We start from the raw sequence: 16,154 nt of genomic DNA on the forward strand, positions 1-16,154 counted from the left end.
ATTGTTTGTTAGGAGAGTATAACTTCAAACTCCAACTCTGAGCCCTGAGTGCCACCACATAACAGTTGGTGTTATATATGCCTAAAATGGTTTACAAATCTGTAGATACCAAAAATACTCACTGCAAGTAAATTTGAAAAGTGTTAACAAATTATATAATTTCTAGAAACCAAAAACAGACTTAAGAAATAGATAACCTATATGCAGTTATCTACTGTTACTGAAGTTATCTCAGTTACTACAACCTAGTAAAAACTAGAACCAGTAGCAAAAAATCTTCTCATCAAACAATACCTAAACCATGTGGCCCTATTGAGAAATTCTTCCAAACATTCTGGCCAGAAATTCTTCCATGTTCATGGAAATTCTTCTGGAGAATGGAAAAAGGAAGATATACCCTCTAACTCATTATATGCAGATAGCTTAATGCCATGACTAAAATCTGGCCAGAAAATAGGAAGTTTGCATATTGTAGATCAAAGAATTATGGATATCATGGCCAATTTTTTAAACAAAATATTAGTAAACAGAATTCAGCAATACATCAAGATGATCATACAGTAAGATAAAATTCACAGTCTAGGAATGAGAGCTGCTTTCATGTTAAAAACATTAGAAAATCATGATATGTGATTGAAATTTGAAAACAATGTAATTATCTTAAACTCAGAATAAAGTACCATATTCGATAAAAATGTAACTTCATATATTCAGAAGAAATGTCTGGCAAAATTTAGCATCCATCATGCCATACAATTTTTAACAAAGTATAAATAAAAGGTTTTTTTTTCTTAATTTGACACAGGGTATTACACAAAAATCACAAAGGGAGACTTTGTAAGCTTTGCCTCTGAGCCAGGGGACAGCATGAAGTCAGTGGTCAACACTTCCATCCAGCATTGGATGGCACAGTTAGGAGGAAAGTAAAATGAAAGGTGTAAAAGTTAGAAAAAAGTGAATTAACAGAAGATATGGTTTACCCAGAAGATAAATTATTAGAGAGTTGAGAAAGATCAGCCCTTACAAGATCTGTGTGAAGAAACTTCTGTACATGTAGACTAGCAGCAAGCAGTTGGAAAATGAAAACGTAAAAGATTGACAGACGCTTCAAAGGCATCATGTTTATGATCTCAGTCTAATAAAAGATGTCAAGAGGTTCTGTGGGGGAAGCTATGAAACACTTTTGAGAGACAGTAAAGATCTAAAGTGGATAGAAGCCATGGAAGAATGAAAGATGTTCAGTCTCAAAATCCAAACAAATGTGGTTTTGGGGGATGCGAGGTTGAAAAATGTCAAGTGGATTTAAAGCTCCATACGTGCTTGAAGAAGAGCCGCATGTGCAGGCACCCCAGTCCCTGCCCTGGAGGAGCTCATGCATGGAGGGTTTGTCATAGCTGCCCCACCTGTGATAGCCCATGGCACCATGCACAGTGGATAGACAAACTGATTCTTGTGCTGGGAGGTGGCAGGGCTTCTCCCGGCCACGCAGCCAGTGCAGAGCCTGGGGAAGGTTCTGTTTCTCCTACTTCCTCATCCAGGCCCTCCTTTCCTAGGGTGGTCTTCCTGACCTAGGCTGTATCTTTGACCTCGTATGTCCTTCCTTGTCCATCCCCAGAGCCCAAGGCGGTGTTTGCCAAGGAGCAGCCGGCGCACAGGGAGGTGCAGGCTGAGACAGGGACCAACACCATGCTGAGCTGTGAGGTGGCCCAAGTCCAGACGGAGGTGATGTGGTACAAGGATGGGAAGAAGCTGAGCTCCAGCTCGAAAATGCGTGTGGAGGCCGTGGGCTGCACACGGAGGCTGGTGGTGCAGGAGGCAGGCCAGGCGGATGCTGGGGAGTACAGCTGCGAGGCTGGGGGCCAGCGGGTCTCCTTCCACCTGCACGTGGCTGGTGGGTGCCAGGGTTAGGCGAAATGGAGGTGATGCTGAGTGTCGGGTGTGAAACTACAAGGGCACATTTGGGCGGCCCAAGGTGCTGTGGGCCCTGGCACCTTCCCTCTCTGTAGGCCTCAGAATCTGTGTCCCCAGCTCTCCCCAGCGGCTTTCAGGCCAGTGTCCTTATGTCATGAGACTAGAGCAGACCCATGGGCTGAGCTGACTATGGTGTGTGCCCTGCAGTGGCTGAGCTGGGGGTGGTAGGGACAGTAGCATGATGTCCTTGGGGTGGGGTCTGGGGTCTGGGTCTGGTCTCATGTAAGGACCCCTGTCTGGGTGGTAGGGACAATAGCGTGATGTCCCTGGGGGTCTGGGGTCCGGGCCTGGTCAGTTGTGATGACCTCTGTCTGGGTGGTGGGGACAGTGGTGTGATGTCCTTGGGGTGGGGTCTGGGTCTGGTCTAATGTGATCTGCTGATTCCTCTGTGGGTGCTGGGCCATGGGAGGGCCCGGCAGTGACTGGAGAGCGTGTACTGGGTGGTGGGGGCTTGTCTCTGTGCTCTGGGCCCTAGATCTCTGTAAGCCTGTGCTGGGCCCCTTGGTCATCACCATGTGTCCACCTGTCTTTTTGATATCCATCCCCCTTCCACCCTGTCCCTGAGCCGGGGACAACAGACCACACTCAGCTTGGCACCCTCTTTCCAATGGCCCTGCCAACACTCCGCTAGCTCTGGGCCAGCCCAGGTTGCTGGTCCATCCCTCCTGACCCTTCATGTCCTGCTGCCTGTGGCCCTGCGTGGTAGGGAGGGCTGGCGACAGGTGAGGGCCCCAGGACCCTGGAAGACCGAGGCAGGGAAGGGGCCGCATCCTGTTCCCAAGGGACATGATGGTGGTGCTGCCAACATGCAGCCTTAGACCTTCGGCTCTGGTAATGCTGGGGGGAGCTCTGTGCGTCACCGTGTACTGCTCAGTGATGGATAGCCCCACCTGGCTGTCGCTGGGCTGACACATGGGCTGTGTCTGCTCTGGAGCCTCTGACCCTGCATCCCTCCTTGTCCATCCCCAGAGCCCAAGGTGGTGTTTGCTAAGGAGCAGCCAGCATGCAGGGAGGTGCAGGCGGAGGTGGGGGCCAGCGCCACGCTGAGCTGTGAGGTGGTCCAGGGCCAGATGGAGGTGACATGGTACAAGGACGGGAAGAAGCTGAGCTCCAGCTCGAAAGTGCGCATGGAGGCCAAGGGCTGCACACGGAGGCTGGTAGTGCAGCAGGCGGGCCAGGCGGACGCTGGGGAGTACAGCTGTGAGGTGGGGGGTCAACGGCTCTCCTTCCACCTGCACGTGGCAGGTCAGTGCTTTGGGGTGGCGAATCCACCTCGCCTGAAGCTTATGGCCACACTGTATGGTCCCTGGGATTCTGGATGGTGGTTGATGGTGCTCAGGACTGCACTGGGCCATCTTTGAAGAGCAATGGGTATCGGGGTGCCACATGGCATTAGGGTGGCCCTGAAGGGGAGCGGGGCCGGTCCAGGGATGCCAGGGTCCCCCTCTCATGCCAACTCACCTCTACCCAGAGCCGGAGCCCCAAATTTCAGAGAGACCCTGCCGCAGGGAGCCTCTGGTGGTCAAGGAGCATGAAGACATCGTCCTGACGGCCACGCTGGCCACACCCTCTGTGGCCACGGTGACCTGGCTCAAGGATGGTGTGGAGATTCGCCGCAGCAAGCGGCACGAGACAGCCAGCCAGGGGGACACCCACACCCTGACCGTGCATGGCGCCCAGGTGCTGGACAGCGCCATCTACAGCTGCCGTGTGGGCGCAGAGGGGCAGGACTTCCCAGTGCAGGTGGAAGGTGAGCCAGGAGCTGGGCGGTGACTCCTCCAGACACTTCTGTCCCAGAGCTGGGCAGGGGCGAAGCTGGGGCTCAAGTCTGGTCTGTTAGGAGCCAGGCTGATGTCCCCTTCGTGCCCACAGAGGTGGCCGCCAAGTTCTGCCGGCTGCTGGAGCCCGTGTGCGGCGAGCTGGGCGGCACAGTGACACTGGCCTGCGAGCTAAGCCCAGCGTGTGCAGAGGTGGTGTGGCGCTGCGGCAGCACGCAGCTTCGGGTGGGCAAGCGCTTCCAGATGGTGGCCGAGGGGCCCGTGCGCTCACTCACTGTGTTGGGGCTGCGCGCAGAGGATGCAGGGGAGTACGTGTGTGAGAGCCGTGATGACCGCACCAGTGCGCAGCTCACTGTCAGTGGTATGTAAGGGGTCGAGTGTCCCTATCCAGGGCAGCCTCCTGGAGGAGGCGGCCTTTGGCACTCCTGCAGTGTAGGGGCTCTGCGGGTCCTGCGCGCCCACCTCTTAAGCAGTGCTCCTGTCTGCAGTGCCCCGAGTGGTGAAGTTTATGTCTGGGCTGAGCGCTGTGGTTGCGGAGGAGGGCGGCGAGGCCACCTTCCAGTGCGTGGTGTCCCCCAGTGATGTGGCAGTCGTGTGGTTCCGGGACGGTGCCCTGCTTCAGCCCAGCGAGAAGTTTGCCATATCACAGAATGGCGCCAGCCACAGCCTGACCATCTCAGGCCTGGTGCTGGAGGACACGGGCCAGATCACTGTGGAGGCTGAGGGCACTTCATCCTCCGCTGCCCTGAGGGTCCGAGGTGAGTGTGGGGGACAGCAGGACTTGCCTGGCTGGCCAGGGCTCCTTGCACAGGCACCTCTCCCGTGGGCTGGTTCTGTGTGGGAACCTGGAAGCTGTCCTGTTACGGCTGGTCCGGCTGACCTCAGGAGACATGGGGTATGTGGGCTGCAGAGAGGAGACTTGGGTAGGCTGGATGGGCCAGGTGCCTTCTCTTGGTATAGAGAAGATACAATCCTGCAGGTACACCTGGTGGGGAATGGGTGGAGGTTGAGGCAATCCAGGGAGGCTTTCTGGAGTAGGTGGGTGCATACTTAGCCTGATGGATGGCAGGGAAGACAGAGTGGGGTTAGCACCAGTGCGGGCAGTGACATGGGCTTCCCATGCTGCTGAAGCCAGAAGCCAGAACTTGCCCTGAAGGGAAGTGGGAGTAATGGCAGGTTCTAGAGTAAGGGAGTGATGCAGCAGATTCACCTGCGGAGTTCACTGGTGGCCTGAGGCAGAGAGGCCTGCCAGCGCCTCTTCCTTAACCAACCTGCGCAGGAGTCCTGGGCTTTGCTAAACCGCCGTTGCACCTGGGGAAGCTCTGTCTTCCCCCTTCTGCAGTTCCTGCCAGTGTTACTAGTGGGGATCACGTCTAGGATTTCGAGGCACCAGGGCATGGCGTCTTGTTCAGAGCAGGGGAGCTGGAGGTGGGAGCGGGGCTTAAGGAAGCTTCCTGGTTTCCTCACTTAAAGTCGCACCCGGGAGGGTGCGCAGCTGAGGCCTGCGTATGGCCAGGGCCGCGCTGTTTGGATTGGGATCCTGGGGCGCGGTGCGGGCAGCTCGGGCTGGGCGCGGCTCAGGGCAGGCGCCGGGGCTGTGCGGGCCCTCTGTACCTTGGCTTGCCCGTGGAGGAGGGCGAGGGCCGCCGTGACCTCCCCTCTCCTGCGACCCCAGAGGCGCCCGTGCTGTTCAAAAAGAAGCTGGAGCCGCAGACGGTGGAGGAGCGGAGCTCGGTGACTCTGGAGGTGGAGCTGACGCGGCCGTGGCCGGAGCTGAGGTGGACACGGAACGCGGCGGCCCTGGCGCCGGGAAAGAACGTGGAGATCCACGCCGAGGGGGCCCGCCACCGCCTGGTTCTGCACAACGTAGGTTTTGCTGACCGTGGCTTCTTTGGCTGCGAGACGCCGGATGACAAGACACAGGCCAAACTCAACGTGGAGAGTGAGCCGCGGGCGGGAAGGGCGGGGCATTGAGGAGTGAGGAGGGAGGTGGGGCACTGAGGAGGGCGAGTGAGGAGGGAGGCGGGGCATTGAGAATGAGGACGTAGGCGGCGTACTGAGGGGAGGAGGGAGAAGGGGCACTGAGGGGAAAAGAGGAGGGAGGTGGGGCGCTGAGGGGAAGAGAGAGGAGGGAGGTGGAGCACTGAGGGGAGGAGGGAGGAGCGAGGCGGGACACTGAGGGGAGGGGCGGGCCCTCTGGAAGGGGCGTAGGGTTGGGGGAGGGGCGGGTCTCCCGCCGGAGGGTCGAGCGCTGGGGGTGGGTGTGGGGCGGCTTCCTGGCCCTCCCCCAGCTCCTGGGGAAGCCGGCTGTGCCCCAGGGTTCTAAAGGCGGTGGTCTCAGAGCAGCGGCTTGCCCGTGACACCGCGTGTGCACCGCAGTGCGCCAGGTACGGCTCGTACGGGGCCTGCAGGCAGTGGAGGCACGGGAGCAGGGCACGGCTACCATGGAGGTGCAGCTGTCGCATGCGGACGTGGAGGGCAGCTGGACTCGTGACGGTCTGCGGCTCCAGCAGGGGCCCACATGCCACCTGGCTGTGCGGGGCCCCATACACACCCTCACACTCTCGGGGCTGCGGCCAGAGGACAGTGGCCTTATGGTCTTCAAGGCCGAAGGAGTGCACACGTCGGCGCGGCTTGTGGTGACCGGTGCGTTGGGGGGCCGGCAGGGCACGGCACAGAGCACGCCTGCCTGTCCCGAGGGGGCCCTGGGGAGGTCGGTGGGTTCTCTGGGGACCTGGATGAGCCAGCTCTGTGTAACTCCGTCCAGCTGGGGCACTGCCCCACCCCTGTCCCTGTCCCTGTCCCCACCTTGAAGGCTCCTCCAAGCCCTTTTTCTCCTCCCACCTCCTCTGTCCTCCTCCCCAGAGCTGCCCGTGAGCTTCAGCCGCCCGCTGCAGGACGTGGTGACCACTGAGAAGGAGAAGGTTACCCTGGAGTGCGAGCTGTCGCGTCCTAATGTGGATGTGCGCTGGCTGAAGGTGCCTCCCCGCCGACCCCACTCCGTTGCCTCCTCCCCTCCTCTCATGTGGATGGGCCCAAGCGGAACCCCAGGGCTGGACCACCTGAGTGCCTGACCGGTCCTCTGCGCTCCACAGGACGGTGTGGAGCTGCGGGCAGGCAAGACTATGGCCATCGCAGCCCAGGGCGCCTGCAGGAGCCTCACCATTTACCGGTGCGAGTTCGCGGATCAGGGAGTGTATGTGTGTGATGCCCGTGATGCCCAGAGCTCTGCCTCCGTGAAGGTGCAAGGTGAGGACTGCGTGGGGCATGTGGGGCATGGCAGGTGTGGGCACCTCCTCCTGTCCTCCAGCCAGTAGGCTTGGCCGCTCTACTTTCACCTTCACAACCCTTGGCATGCTGGGGCACTGGGTGGGGGGTGCTGGGAGCAGCTTTGTGCGTCCGGGTGTGGCAGGGCCTCCCTTGCCACCCCAGGCCGCAACATCCAGATCGTGAGGCCCCTGGAGGATGTGGAAGTGATGGAGAAGGACGGTGCCACCTTCTCCTGTGAGGTCTCCCACGACGAAGTGCCTGGCCAGTGGTTCCGGGAAGGCAGTAAACTGCGGCCCAGTGACAACGTGCGCATCCGCCAGGAAGGTGTGAGGACAGGCGGCTGTGGTGGGCACGGCCCGGCCCCCAGGTCTTCCTCTGCCCCCGCCCATACTGAGCCGCCTTTGTCCCCAGGAAGGACATACACTCTGATCTACCGGAGAGTCCTGGCGGAAGATGCAGGAGAGATCCAATTTGTAGCCGAAAATGCAGAATCGCGAGCCCAGCTCCGAGTGAAGGGTAAGGTGGGGGCTGAGGGGAGGGCGGGGCTGGACAGTGTGCATGTGTGGCCAGCTGGCTCAGCACAGGCCCGGACGCCCCAGGCCCACTCTCAGGACCAGGACAGCAGGGACTCACGAGGAGGGAAGGGGGTGTCACCTCCTTGGCAGGAAGATAGGGGCCAAAGAAGCGGCCATGAGGGGCTTCTCCCTTCCTTAAAACAGATCCTGATAAATGCTCCCTCGGGCTGCAGCAAGTGCTGGAGAGGCCAGGCGTGAGGCCCTGTGGGGGGGGCATGGTGGGGGCGGGGGGTGCTACCTGGTGGCAGCGAGGAGGAGAATCTGGGAGAGTGGTGCTGGGGCGGCAGGGAGGGAGGCTCTGCAGACAGGCGGGGTGGGGATGGGCCAGTAGGGCTAGTCAGAGGTGTACGGGAAGGGACATGAGTTCCTGGGACTGGGCTAGGGTATGTGGTTATGGTTCGGAAGTGGGGGTTTGAGGAGGACTGCAGGGGGTGGGGCTACATGGGGCGGGGCCTACCCTGCTCTTGGTGGGCCGGGACAGCGGGCAGGACCTGGGCGGTGGAAGTGGGAGTGTGGGATATGGGAGGGCAGGGCAGGCAGAGGTGGGCGCACTCCCCTTGCTGGTGGTCTGCTCTGTGGAGCAGGTCCTAGCACAGCTCTAAGGGGGACACTTGGCCTGACCACCTGCTGGCCCCTGGTGGGCAGACATGGGCTGTTGGGGCCTAGCAGGGTCTGGGCCCTTGGCTGCCCAAGACCCTCAGTGTCTTGTCGGAGCCTGTGCCTGGGAGCCTGGAGCACCGTCTCTGATCCACCCCATGCCCCCACCACGCTCACAGAGCTGCCAGTGACCCTCGTGCGCCCGCTGCGGGACAAGATTGCCATGGAGAAGCACCGCGGTGTGCTGGAGTGTCAGGTGTCCCGGGCCAGCGCCCACGTGCGGTGGTTCAAGGGCAGTCAGGAGCTGCAGCCCGGGCCCAAGTACGAGCTGGTCAGTGATGGCCTCTACCGCAAGCTGATCATCAGCGACGTCCAGGCAGAGGACGAGGACACCTACACCTGCGACGCCGGTGATGTCAAGACCAGTGCACAGTTCTTTGTGGAAGGTGCAGGCAGGGAGGGCAGCTCTGCAGGTTGCTTTTGTTGGGGGGAGTCTCCCAGGTCCATGGTTTGCCCTACACTCCTGGAGACGCTGGGTCCGGGCAGCTCAGGAGGATGCTAGCATGCATCTAGTGGGGTGGGGGCTTGTTCCCAGGAAGGAACCCTGCCGGAGGGGCAGCGTGTCTTATCTGCGGGATCCACCAGCTACTGCTCCTCCCCAACAGAGCAATCCATCACCATTGTGCGGGGTCTGCAGGATGTGACAGTGATGGAGCCTGCTCCTGCCTGGTTTGAGTGTGAGACCTCCATCCCCTCAGTGCGGCCACCTAAGTGGCTCCTGGGGAAGACGGTGTTGCAGGCTGGGGGGAATGTGGGCCTGGAGCAGGAAGGCACGGTGCACCGGCTGATGCTGCGGCGGACCTGCTCCACCATGACCGGGCCCGTGCACTTCACCATTGGCAAGTCTCGCTCCTCTGCCCGCCTGGTGGTCTCAGGTGAGCGCTCCCGCCCCGGTGGGTGGATGTGGGGCAGAGCCACAAGAGGACAAGGTTCAGGGCTGTTGGGAGGCCTGGACAGGGCTGTGGAGTGGGTACAGGGCAGGGCTGTGGGAGGAGAAGGCTTAGGGCAGTGACTGGACACAGTTCAGGGCCACAGATGGATATCACTCAGGGCCAGGGGAGGACACAGTTCAGGATCACAGAGGGCACAGTTCAGGGCCAGGGGAAGATACAGTTCAGGGAATGGTGGACATGGCTCAGGGCCAGGGGAAGACACAGTTCAAGGCCATAGGTGAGCAGGCTCAGGGCTTGGCAGGCAGGGCAGGGTGATTGGTTCCTGTGGCGCCGTGGCCCAGCCTGTCCCCACTCCCTGCAGACATCCCCGTAGTCCTCACACGGCCATTGGAGCCCAAGACAGGGCGTGAGCTGCAGTCAGTGGTCCTGTCCTGCGACTTCCGGCCAGCCCCCAAGGCTGTGCAGTGGTACAAGGATGACACGCCCCTGTCTCCCTCTGAGAAGTTTAAGATGAGCCTGGAGGGTCAGATGGCCGAGCTGCGCATCCTCCGGCTCATGCCTGCCGATGCTGGTGTCTACCGGTGCCAGGCGGGCAGCGCCCACAGCAGCACTGAGGTCACTGTGGAAGGTGGGGCATGAGGGGCATGGGGCTACTGAGAGGGTTTTGGGGAGGGGTTGCCTGGTGATGTGGGCACTGAGGCCCGGTGTGTCTCTTGCAGCACGGGAGGTGACAGTGACAGGGCCGCTGCAGGATGCAGAGGCCACGGAGGAGGGCTGGGCCAGCTTCTCCTGTGAGCTGTCCCACGAGGATGAGGAGGTCGAGTGGTCCCTCAACGGGATGCCCCTGTACAACGACAGCTTCCATGAGATCTCGCACAAGGGCCGGCGCCACACGCTGGTACTGAAGAGCATCCGGCGGGCTGACGCGGGCATAGTACGCGCCTCCTCCCTGAAGGTGTCAACCTCTGCCCGCCTGGAGGTCCTAGGTGAGTCGTCCTACGAGTCTTTGGGACTTCCCACTAGGGATGGGACATGCGCTGGCCTCCCCTCACCCTCTTATCCCTCCTGCAGTGAAGCCGGTGGTGTTCCTGAAGGCGCTGGATGACCTGTCCGCGGAGGAGCACGGCACCCTGGCCCTGCAGTGTGAGGTCTCTGACCCCGAGGCCCATGTGGTGTGGCGCAAAGATGGCGTGCAGCTGGGCCCCAGCGACAAGTATGACTTCCTGCACACGGCGGGCACGCGGGGGCTCATGGTGCATGACTTGAGCCCTGAAGACGCTGGCCTGTACACCTGCCACGTGGGCTCCGAGGAGACCCGGGCCCGGGTCAGCGTGCACGGTGTGTGGCTGCGGGCACGGCGGAGCTCGGGGAAGGGAGGTGTGCTGGGTGGGCATGGATGTGGGGCCGGCCACTACCTGGGTGGCCCACGTCATTCTCTGAGATTGAAGGGCTGCTCTGCCGAGCCGGGGAGGTCAGGGGAGCCTTCTGGGGGAGCCATGGCTTGACGTGGTCCTGTGAGGCCTGGGTGCAGGCAGGTGGACCCAGGGACGATGGGTCCCAGAGCCAGGGTTGGAGGCTGTGCTGTCCCTGCCTGGTGGTCCCGACATAGCCTGGGGATGTTGCCCTGTACCAGAGGACGTGTCTGCATGGAAGCCACCAGGCCAGTGTGGGGACACCAATGGGGATAGCCAGGGAGAAGCCAAGATGCCAGGCAGGGGCTGTGAATAGGCCACGTCTCTGTCCTTCACGGGGCCCCAGCAAGGCCCCAAGGCCACTGGGCTGGCAGGGTAGAGCCATCCCTGAACCCAGCCTTGCAGCCTTGGGGGCGTTCGTGCCCTGGAACCTGTCCTGCTTTTCAGGGGCAGTTCCCTCAACTGCAGCGGTGCTACCTAGCCCCCTCTGTGTGTGTGCCTGGTCCCAGTGGCATTCTCATGTGGGTGACAGGTGGCGTAACCAGCCTGTTTGCTGGTCCTTGACAGTCTTGTAACGAGATGGGGAAGGGGCAGGAGGCATGCCGAGTTTGTCCTGGAGCCAGGACTAGCCTGCCTGGGGGCCCCTCATCCGGGGTCCTGTGCCTCCTCTCCTCCCTGTGACGACCATGGGTTCTCCCTCTCCCTGCCACCCTGATTGGAGCTCAGAGCTGTTGGTTATGCAGGTGCCAGGGGACAGCCAGCTCCAGCGGAGGGGCATCTACTCATTGGCTGGTGCAATGTGGCACCCTGTCCCCCAGGGCCTGGCCTCTCCCAGGGTCTGGCACCCTCTCCCAGGGTTTGGTCCCTGTGGGGTCTGGTCCCTCTAAGGGATCCAGCTCCTCCTGGGGTCTGGTCCCTGTGGGCTCTGATCCCTCCCAGGGTCTGGTCCCTTGGGCTCTGATCCCTCCCAGGGTCTGGCCCTTCCTAGGTCTGGCCCAGGGCAGTGCTGTCCTCTCACCTGGCCTGACAGTCTCTGATGGCCCGCAGATCTGCACGTGGGCATCACCAAGAGGCTGAAGACAATGGAGGTGGTGGAGGGGGAGAGCTGCAGCTTCGAATGCGTCCTGTCCCATGAGAGCGCCAGCGACCCGGCCATGTGGACAGTCGGTGGGAAGACGGTGGGCAGCTCCAGCCGCTTCCAGGCCACACGTCAGGGCCGAAAATACATCCTGGTGGTCCGGGAGGCTGCGCCGAGTGACGCCGGGGAGGTGGTCTTCTCTGTGCGGGGCCTCATCTCCAAGGCCTCACTCATTGTCAGAGGTGGGCAGGGCCTGCCGGACGGGGACTTATCACCTGGGCTGAGGAGTGGGGACCCTGGGCCTGTCCCCAGGAGTCCAGGAGCTGGGCCCCCCTGGCTGCAGAAGCTGGTGGGGGTGCTTTTGGGCTCTGCCTGCCCCAGCTGCTGCAGAGCACCCCTTCTAGAAGCCACAGGGCCTGAGGCATCTGCTGGATGCTGGGGGCAGTTCTCGCATGGAATTGGGGTCGCACTCTTCTCTGAGCTCTGATATAGGCCTGGATTCTTTTCCAATCCGTGGTCTGAGTGCCCTGAGCACTTGGTAGCTCCCGGAGCTGTGGCTCACAGGGCCAGTCTGGCAGCACCGGCCTGAGGCCCCAGCCACCTGCTCCGCTGACATCACCGCCTGCGCCCGAGTTTGCGTCCCTGACGAGCACACTTGGTGTAGCTCTGTGGGGCACACTCAGAGGATGCCAGCGTGGGCCTGAGAGATGCCAGGGGATAAAATTCTGTAGTTTTTGATCTTCCTGCCTCCTGAGACCCACTGTGGTGACAGTGGGGACACTAACATTCCAGGACTCTGAAGCTCCTGAGGGCCGAGGTCCCAGAGTTTGGGGGTTGCAGGTTCTGTTGTCTTGGTCGCCAGAGAGTGAATGTTCTCAAACGCTTGTCCTTGCCCCAATCCTGGTCATGGTGGAGGTGGTAGGTTTTGGCTGGGTCTGTGCCTAGGGCTATGGCTGTAGCCCAGATGGTGGCTGGGGATGTGGCTGCAGTCGTCTGTGGCTGGCGCCATGGCCCTGGCTGTGCTTCAAGGGCAGCTGTCCCTGCTCCCTTCAGAGAGGCCAGTGACCATCATCAAGCCCCTGGAAGACCAGCGGGTGGCACCAGGGGAGGACGTGGAGCTGCGCTGTGAGCTGTCACGGGCGGGAACGCCCGTGCACTGGCTGAAGGACAAGAAGGCCATCCGCAAGAGCCAGAAGTACGATGTGGTCTGCGAGGGCACGATTGCCATGCTGGTCATCCGCGGGGCCTCGCTCAAGGACGCGGGCGAGTACACGTGTGAGGTGGAGGCTTCTAAGAGCACAGCCAGCCTCCGTGTGGAAGGTAAATGCCGCAGGAGCCCCACGCGTGGCCCTGGAGTGGCCTCTCTGCCCTAGCGGGGCACGGGGCCACCCCCTGGAGCCTGAGCTCCTCTGTCCCAGGTGGAAGGGCTCAACTCAGGTCCCAGAGCTTCCGCAGCCGGGCCTGGAAGATAACGGGGCCGGCCTGGGGTCTGTGCAGACCTCACGCCCCACCTATTCTGCCTCCATCTCCCTGCCCCAGAAAAAGCAAACTGCTTCACAGAGGAGCTGACCAACCTGCAGGTGGAGGAGAAAGGCACAGCTGTGTTCACGTGCAAGACAGAGCGCCCCGCGGCCACAGTGACCTGGCGCAAGGGCCTCTTGGAGCTACGGGCCTCAAGGAAGCACCAGCCCAGCCAGGAGGGCCTGGCCCTGCGGCTCACCATCAGTGCCCTGGAGAAGGCAGACAGCGACACCTACACCTGCGACATTGGCCAGGCCCAGTCCCAGGCCCAGCTCCTAGTGCGAGGTGAGGCGGCCAAGTGTGCTCGGGCCTAGGCTTTGAATGGCACTGGAGACTTGGAGGTGGACAGGCCCAGCCTCAGTTTCTTATCATGAGGGTATAGGGATGCACCCTGGGTGGTCACTGAGGCTCCCCAGCATGGCTGTGAATGAGCTGCTGGTGCTCACTTACTCGTGTTTATTTGCTCACTGTGTGTTTCTCCCACATGCCCTGTGTGCCTGGCCCCCATGTGTGAACTCAGCATGTGTCTGTACATACAACGTGTCACCTTTATCCCAGAGAGACAGCCTGACTCGGCCGTGCCAGGCAGCCTCAGGTGCTCCCAGGGAAGAACTGATGGTCATTAGGGTTGTCATTGAGAGTTACAGTGGCATTTTAGTCTTTTTTTCTTGTTTACAACAGCATACCTGAAACTGGGTAATTTATAAAGGAAATAAATTTACTTCTTACAGCTCTGGAGGCTGGGAAGTCCAAGGTCAAGGGGCCACATCTGGTGAGGGCCCTTTTGCTGACAGGGACTCTCTGCACAGTCTCCAGGGGATGGCACGGGGCGTCCCATGGGGAGGGGGCTGAGTTGCTAGCTTGGGCCTCTCTTCATCTTTTAAAGCCACCACTCGCATGAAAGCACTTTAACCCATTAACCTGTTAACCCATTGATCCATGAATGGATTAATCCATTTCCGCCTTGGACCCAATCCCCTCCTAAAGGCTCCACCTCTTAATATTGCCACATTGGGATTAAGTTTCAACATGAGTTTCCAGGGGAACATTCAGATCATAGTAGATGGCTGTTTGATCTTACTGTTTGGCTCCACATTTGAGTGGCAGGCAGAGTGAGAGCTGTCATTCTCTCCACTCTGTAGATAAGAAAACTGAAACTTTAGTGGGTCCATGGCCAGGGCAAGGTCATCAGGCACATTGGGATCAGAGCAGGCGAGGCCCAGCCCCCTCACCGCAGCCTTCACTTGGCTGTGAAATCCCGGACTGGTGTCCAGAGCTGAGTTTGCAGGAGGTCACTACTGGGGTCTGACCACAGGGCGTTCACAGGGTTCAGTATTTGAAAGGCCCCAGTTGTGATCATCAGAAGTAACATAAACCAGGAATCATCACTGATTTTTTTTCTCCAATGGATTTGGTGACCCTGGTGAAAGCATTCTGTTAGCACAGTAAAGCCCCATGATCTAATAAAGTTGGTACCCATAGTTAATTTTTTAAAAAGCCATCAAGAGTGAGAGTCATAAGCTAACAAAAGATGCTCTTTTAAAGTTTAACATGGCTGGGCTCAGTGGGTCACGCCTGTAATCCCAGCACTTTGGGAGGCTGAGGCAGGTGGATCATGAGATCAGGAGTTCTAGACCAGCCTGGCCAACATGGTGAAACCCCATCTCTATTAAAAATACAAAAATTAGTCAGGCATGGTGGCACGTGCCTGTAATCTCAGCTACTCAGGAGGCTGAGGCAGGAGCGTTGCTTGAACCCGGGAGGCAGAGGTTGCAGTGAGCCAAAATCGCGCCACTGCACTCCAGCCTGGGAGACAGAGTGAGATTCCGTCTCTACAAAAATAAAATAAAATAAAAATTTAACGTATGAGGATGTCGACTGGCCTGGTCTGGGAGCCAAAGCCATTTCCTTGTGTGCCATCCACTGATGAGAGCTCTTCCTCCGTGTGCATTGCCTGGGCTGGGGTCAGCTTCTTTGAGGTGGAGTTGTGCCTGCAGGACACTCGTGCATGCAGAAGGAATCTGAATGCAGGACCTGTCTCGATATTCAGAAACGCTCATCTCTTACCATCCCTAATTCAACAGCCAAAAAACCTCGTTTCTAGGAATTCACATTTCCTATCTTCTAAGCATTTGATTTAAATTTCAACATAAGTGTAGCCATTTTTTTTTCACACTCCTGTTTCATCTGTTACTACAAGGGTTAATTTCATGGCACAATTGTAATGATACACATAGCTGGGTAAGTAGGTTTGGGAGCCAACTGCTCCTGGGAGCACAGCTTGGAAAGGGGGCAGGAGTGTGCTCTCCTGGGTTCTCAGGAGGCTGCAGACTCACCCAGCAAGCCTTACAGAAGGACCTCCAAGGTGCAGAGAGGTGGGCTCGGGGCTCCCAGTGGTCCTCAAACAAGTATCTTTGGACCGTTCAAACTCTGACCCACTTACTGTTTTCAGAGTTCTGTCCCTGCAAACTTGTTAAAACACAGCCACCTTACTCTGTCCTGGGGAGCATCTGTCCTGGGGAGCACTGCTGGCTGAGCCTGCCCAGGATGGTGGGGCCCCTGAGCAGTCTGTGCCTTTGCAGGCCGGAGAGTGCACATCATCGAGGACCTGGAGGATGTGGATGTGCAGGAGGGCTCCTCAGCCACCTTCCATTGCCGGATCTCCCCGGCCAACTATGAGCCTGTGCACTGGTTCCTGGACAAGACACCCCTGCATGCTAACGAGCTCAATGAGATCGAGGCCCAGCCTGGGGGCTACCACGTGCTGACCCTGCGGCAGCTGGCGCTCAAGGACTCGGGCACTATCTACTTTGAGGCGGGTGACCAGCGGGCCTCAGCCACCCTGCGGGTCACTGGTGGGTCGCATGCCCACGTCGCACATGTTGCTCAGAGCTGCAGACAGGTGGAGAGGTGGATGGCAGCTCAGCCATGTACCCAGTATCCCTGGGCTCACAGAGAAAGCACCATTGGCTTACTGTGGGGTGGGGGCTCAGAAGGCT

General features: G+C 59.3%; 1 protein-coding gene across 2 annotated transcripts in view; it reads left to right on the forward strand.

Moving 5' to 3' along the window:
• Positions 1–16,154, forward strand: part of OBSCN (obscurin, cytoskeletal calmodulin and titin-interacting RhoGEF) — a 168,297-nt gene that overhangs the window by 58,983 nt on the left and 93,160 nt on the right. For both annotated transcript variants that reach the window (XM_032136250.2, XM_058430481.1), the window contains 20 exons: positions 1,616–1,891; positions 2,941–3,216; positions 3,443–3,721; positions 3,844–4,110; positions 4,238–4,507; positions 5,425–5,691; positions 6,129–6,395; positions 6,615–6,727; positions 6,845–6,998; positions 7,182–7,343; positions 7,431–7,535; positions 8,371–8,637; positions 8,857–9,126; positions 9,506–9,772; positions 9,864–10,130; positions 10,216–10,482; positions 11,604–11,876; positions 12,688–12,954; positions 13,174–13,440; positions 15,738–16,010. In XM_032136250.2, the coding sequence (XP_031992141.1) occupies positions 1,616–1,891; positions 2,941–3,216; positions 3,443–3,721; positions 3,844–4,110; positions 4,238–4,507; positions 5,425–5,691; positions 6,129–6,395; positions 6,615–6,727; positions 6,845–6,998; positions 7,182–7,343; positions 7,431–7,535; positions 8,371–8,637; positions 8,857–9,126; positions 9,506–9,772; positions 9,864–10,130; positions 10,216–10,482; positions 11,604–11,876; positions 12,688–12,954; positions 13,174–13,440; positions 15,738–16,010 (4,854 nt within the window). The remainder of the gene's footprint in view (positions 1–1,615; positions 1,892–2,940; positions 3,217–3,442; positions 3,722–3,843; positions 4,111–4,237; positions 4,508–5,424; positions 5,692–6,128; positions 6,396–6,614; positions 6,728–6,844; positions 6,999–7,181; positions 7,344–7,430; positions 7,536–8,370; positions 8,638–8,856; positions 9,127–9,505; positions 9,773–9,863; positions 10,131–10,215; positions 10,483–11,603; positions 11,877–12,687; positions 12,955–13,173; positions 13,441–15,737; positions 16,011–16,154) is intronic.

This window comes from Hylobates moloch, unplaced genomic scaffold, assembly GCF_009828535.3.
Source record: "Hylobates moloch isolate HMO894 unplaced genomic scaffold, HMol_V3 SCAFFOLD_18, whole genome shotgun sequence".
Taxonomy (NCBI): domain Eukaryota; kingdom Metazoa; phylum Chordata; class Mammalia; order Primates; family Hylobatidae; genus Hylobates; species Hylobates moloch.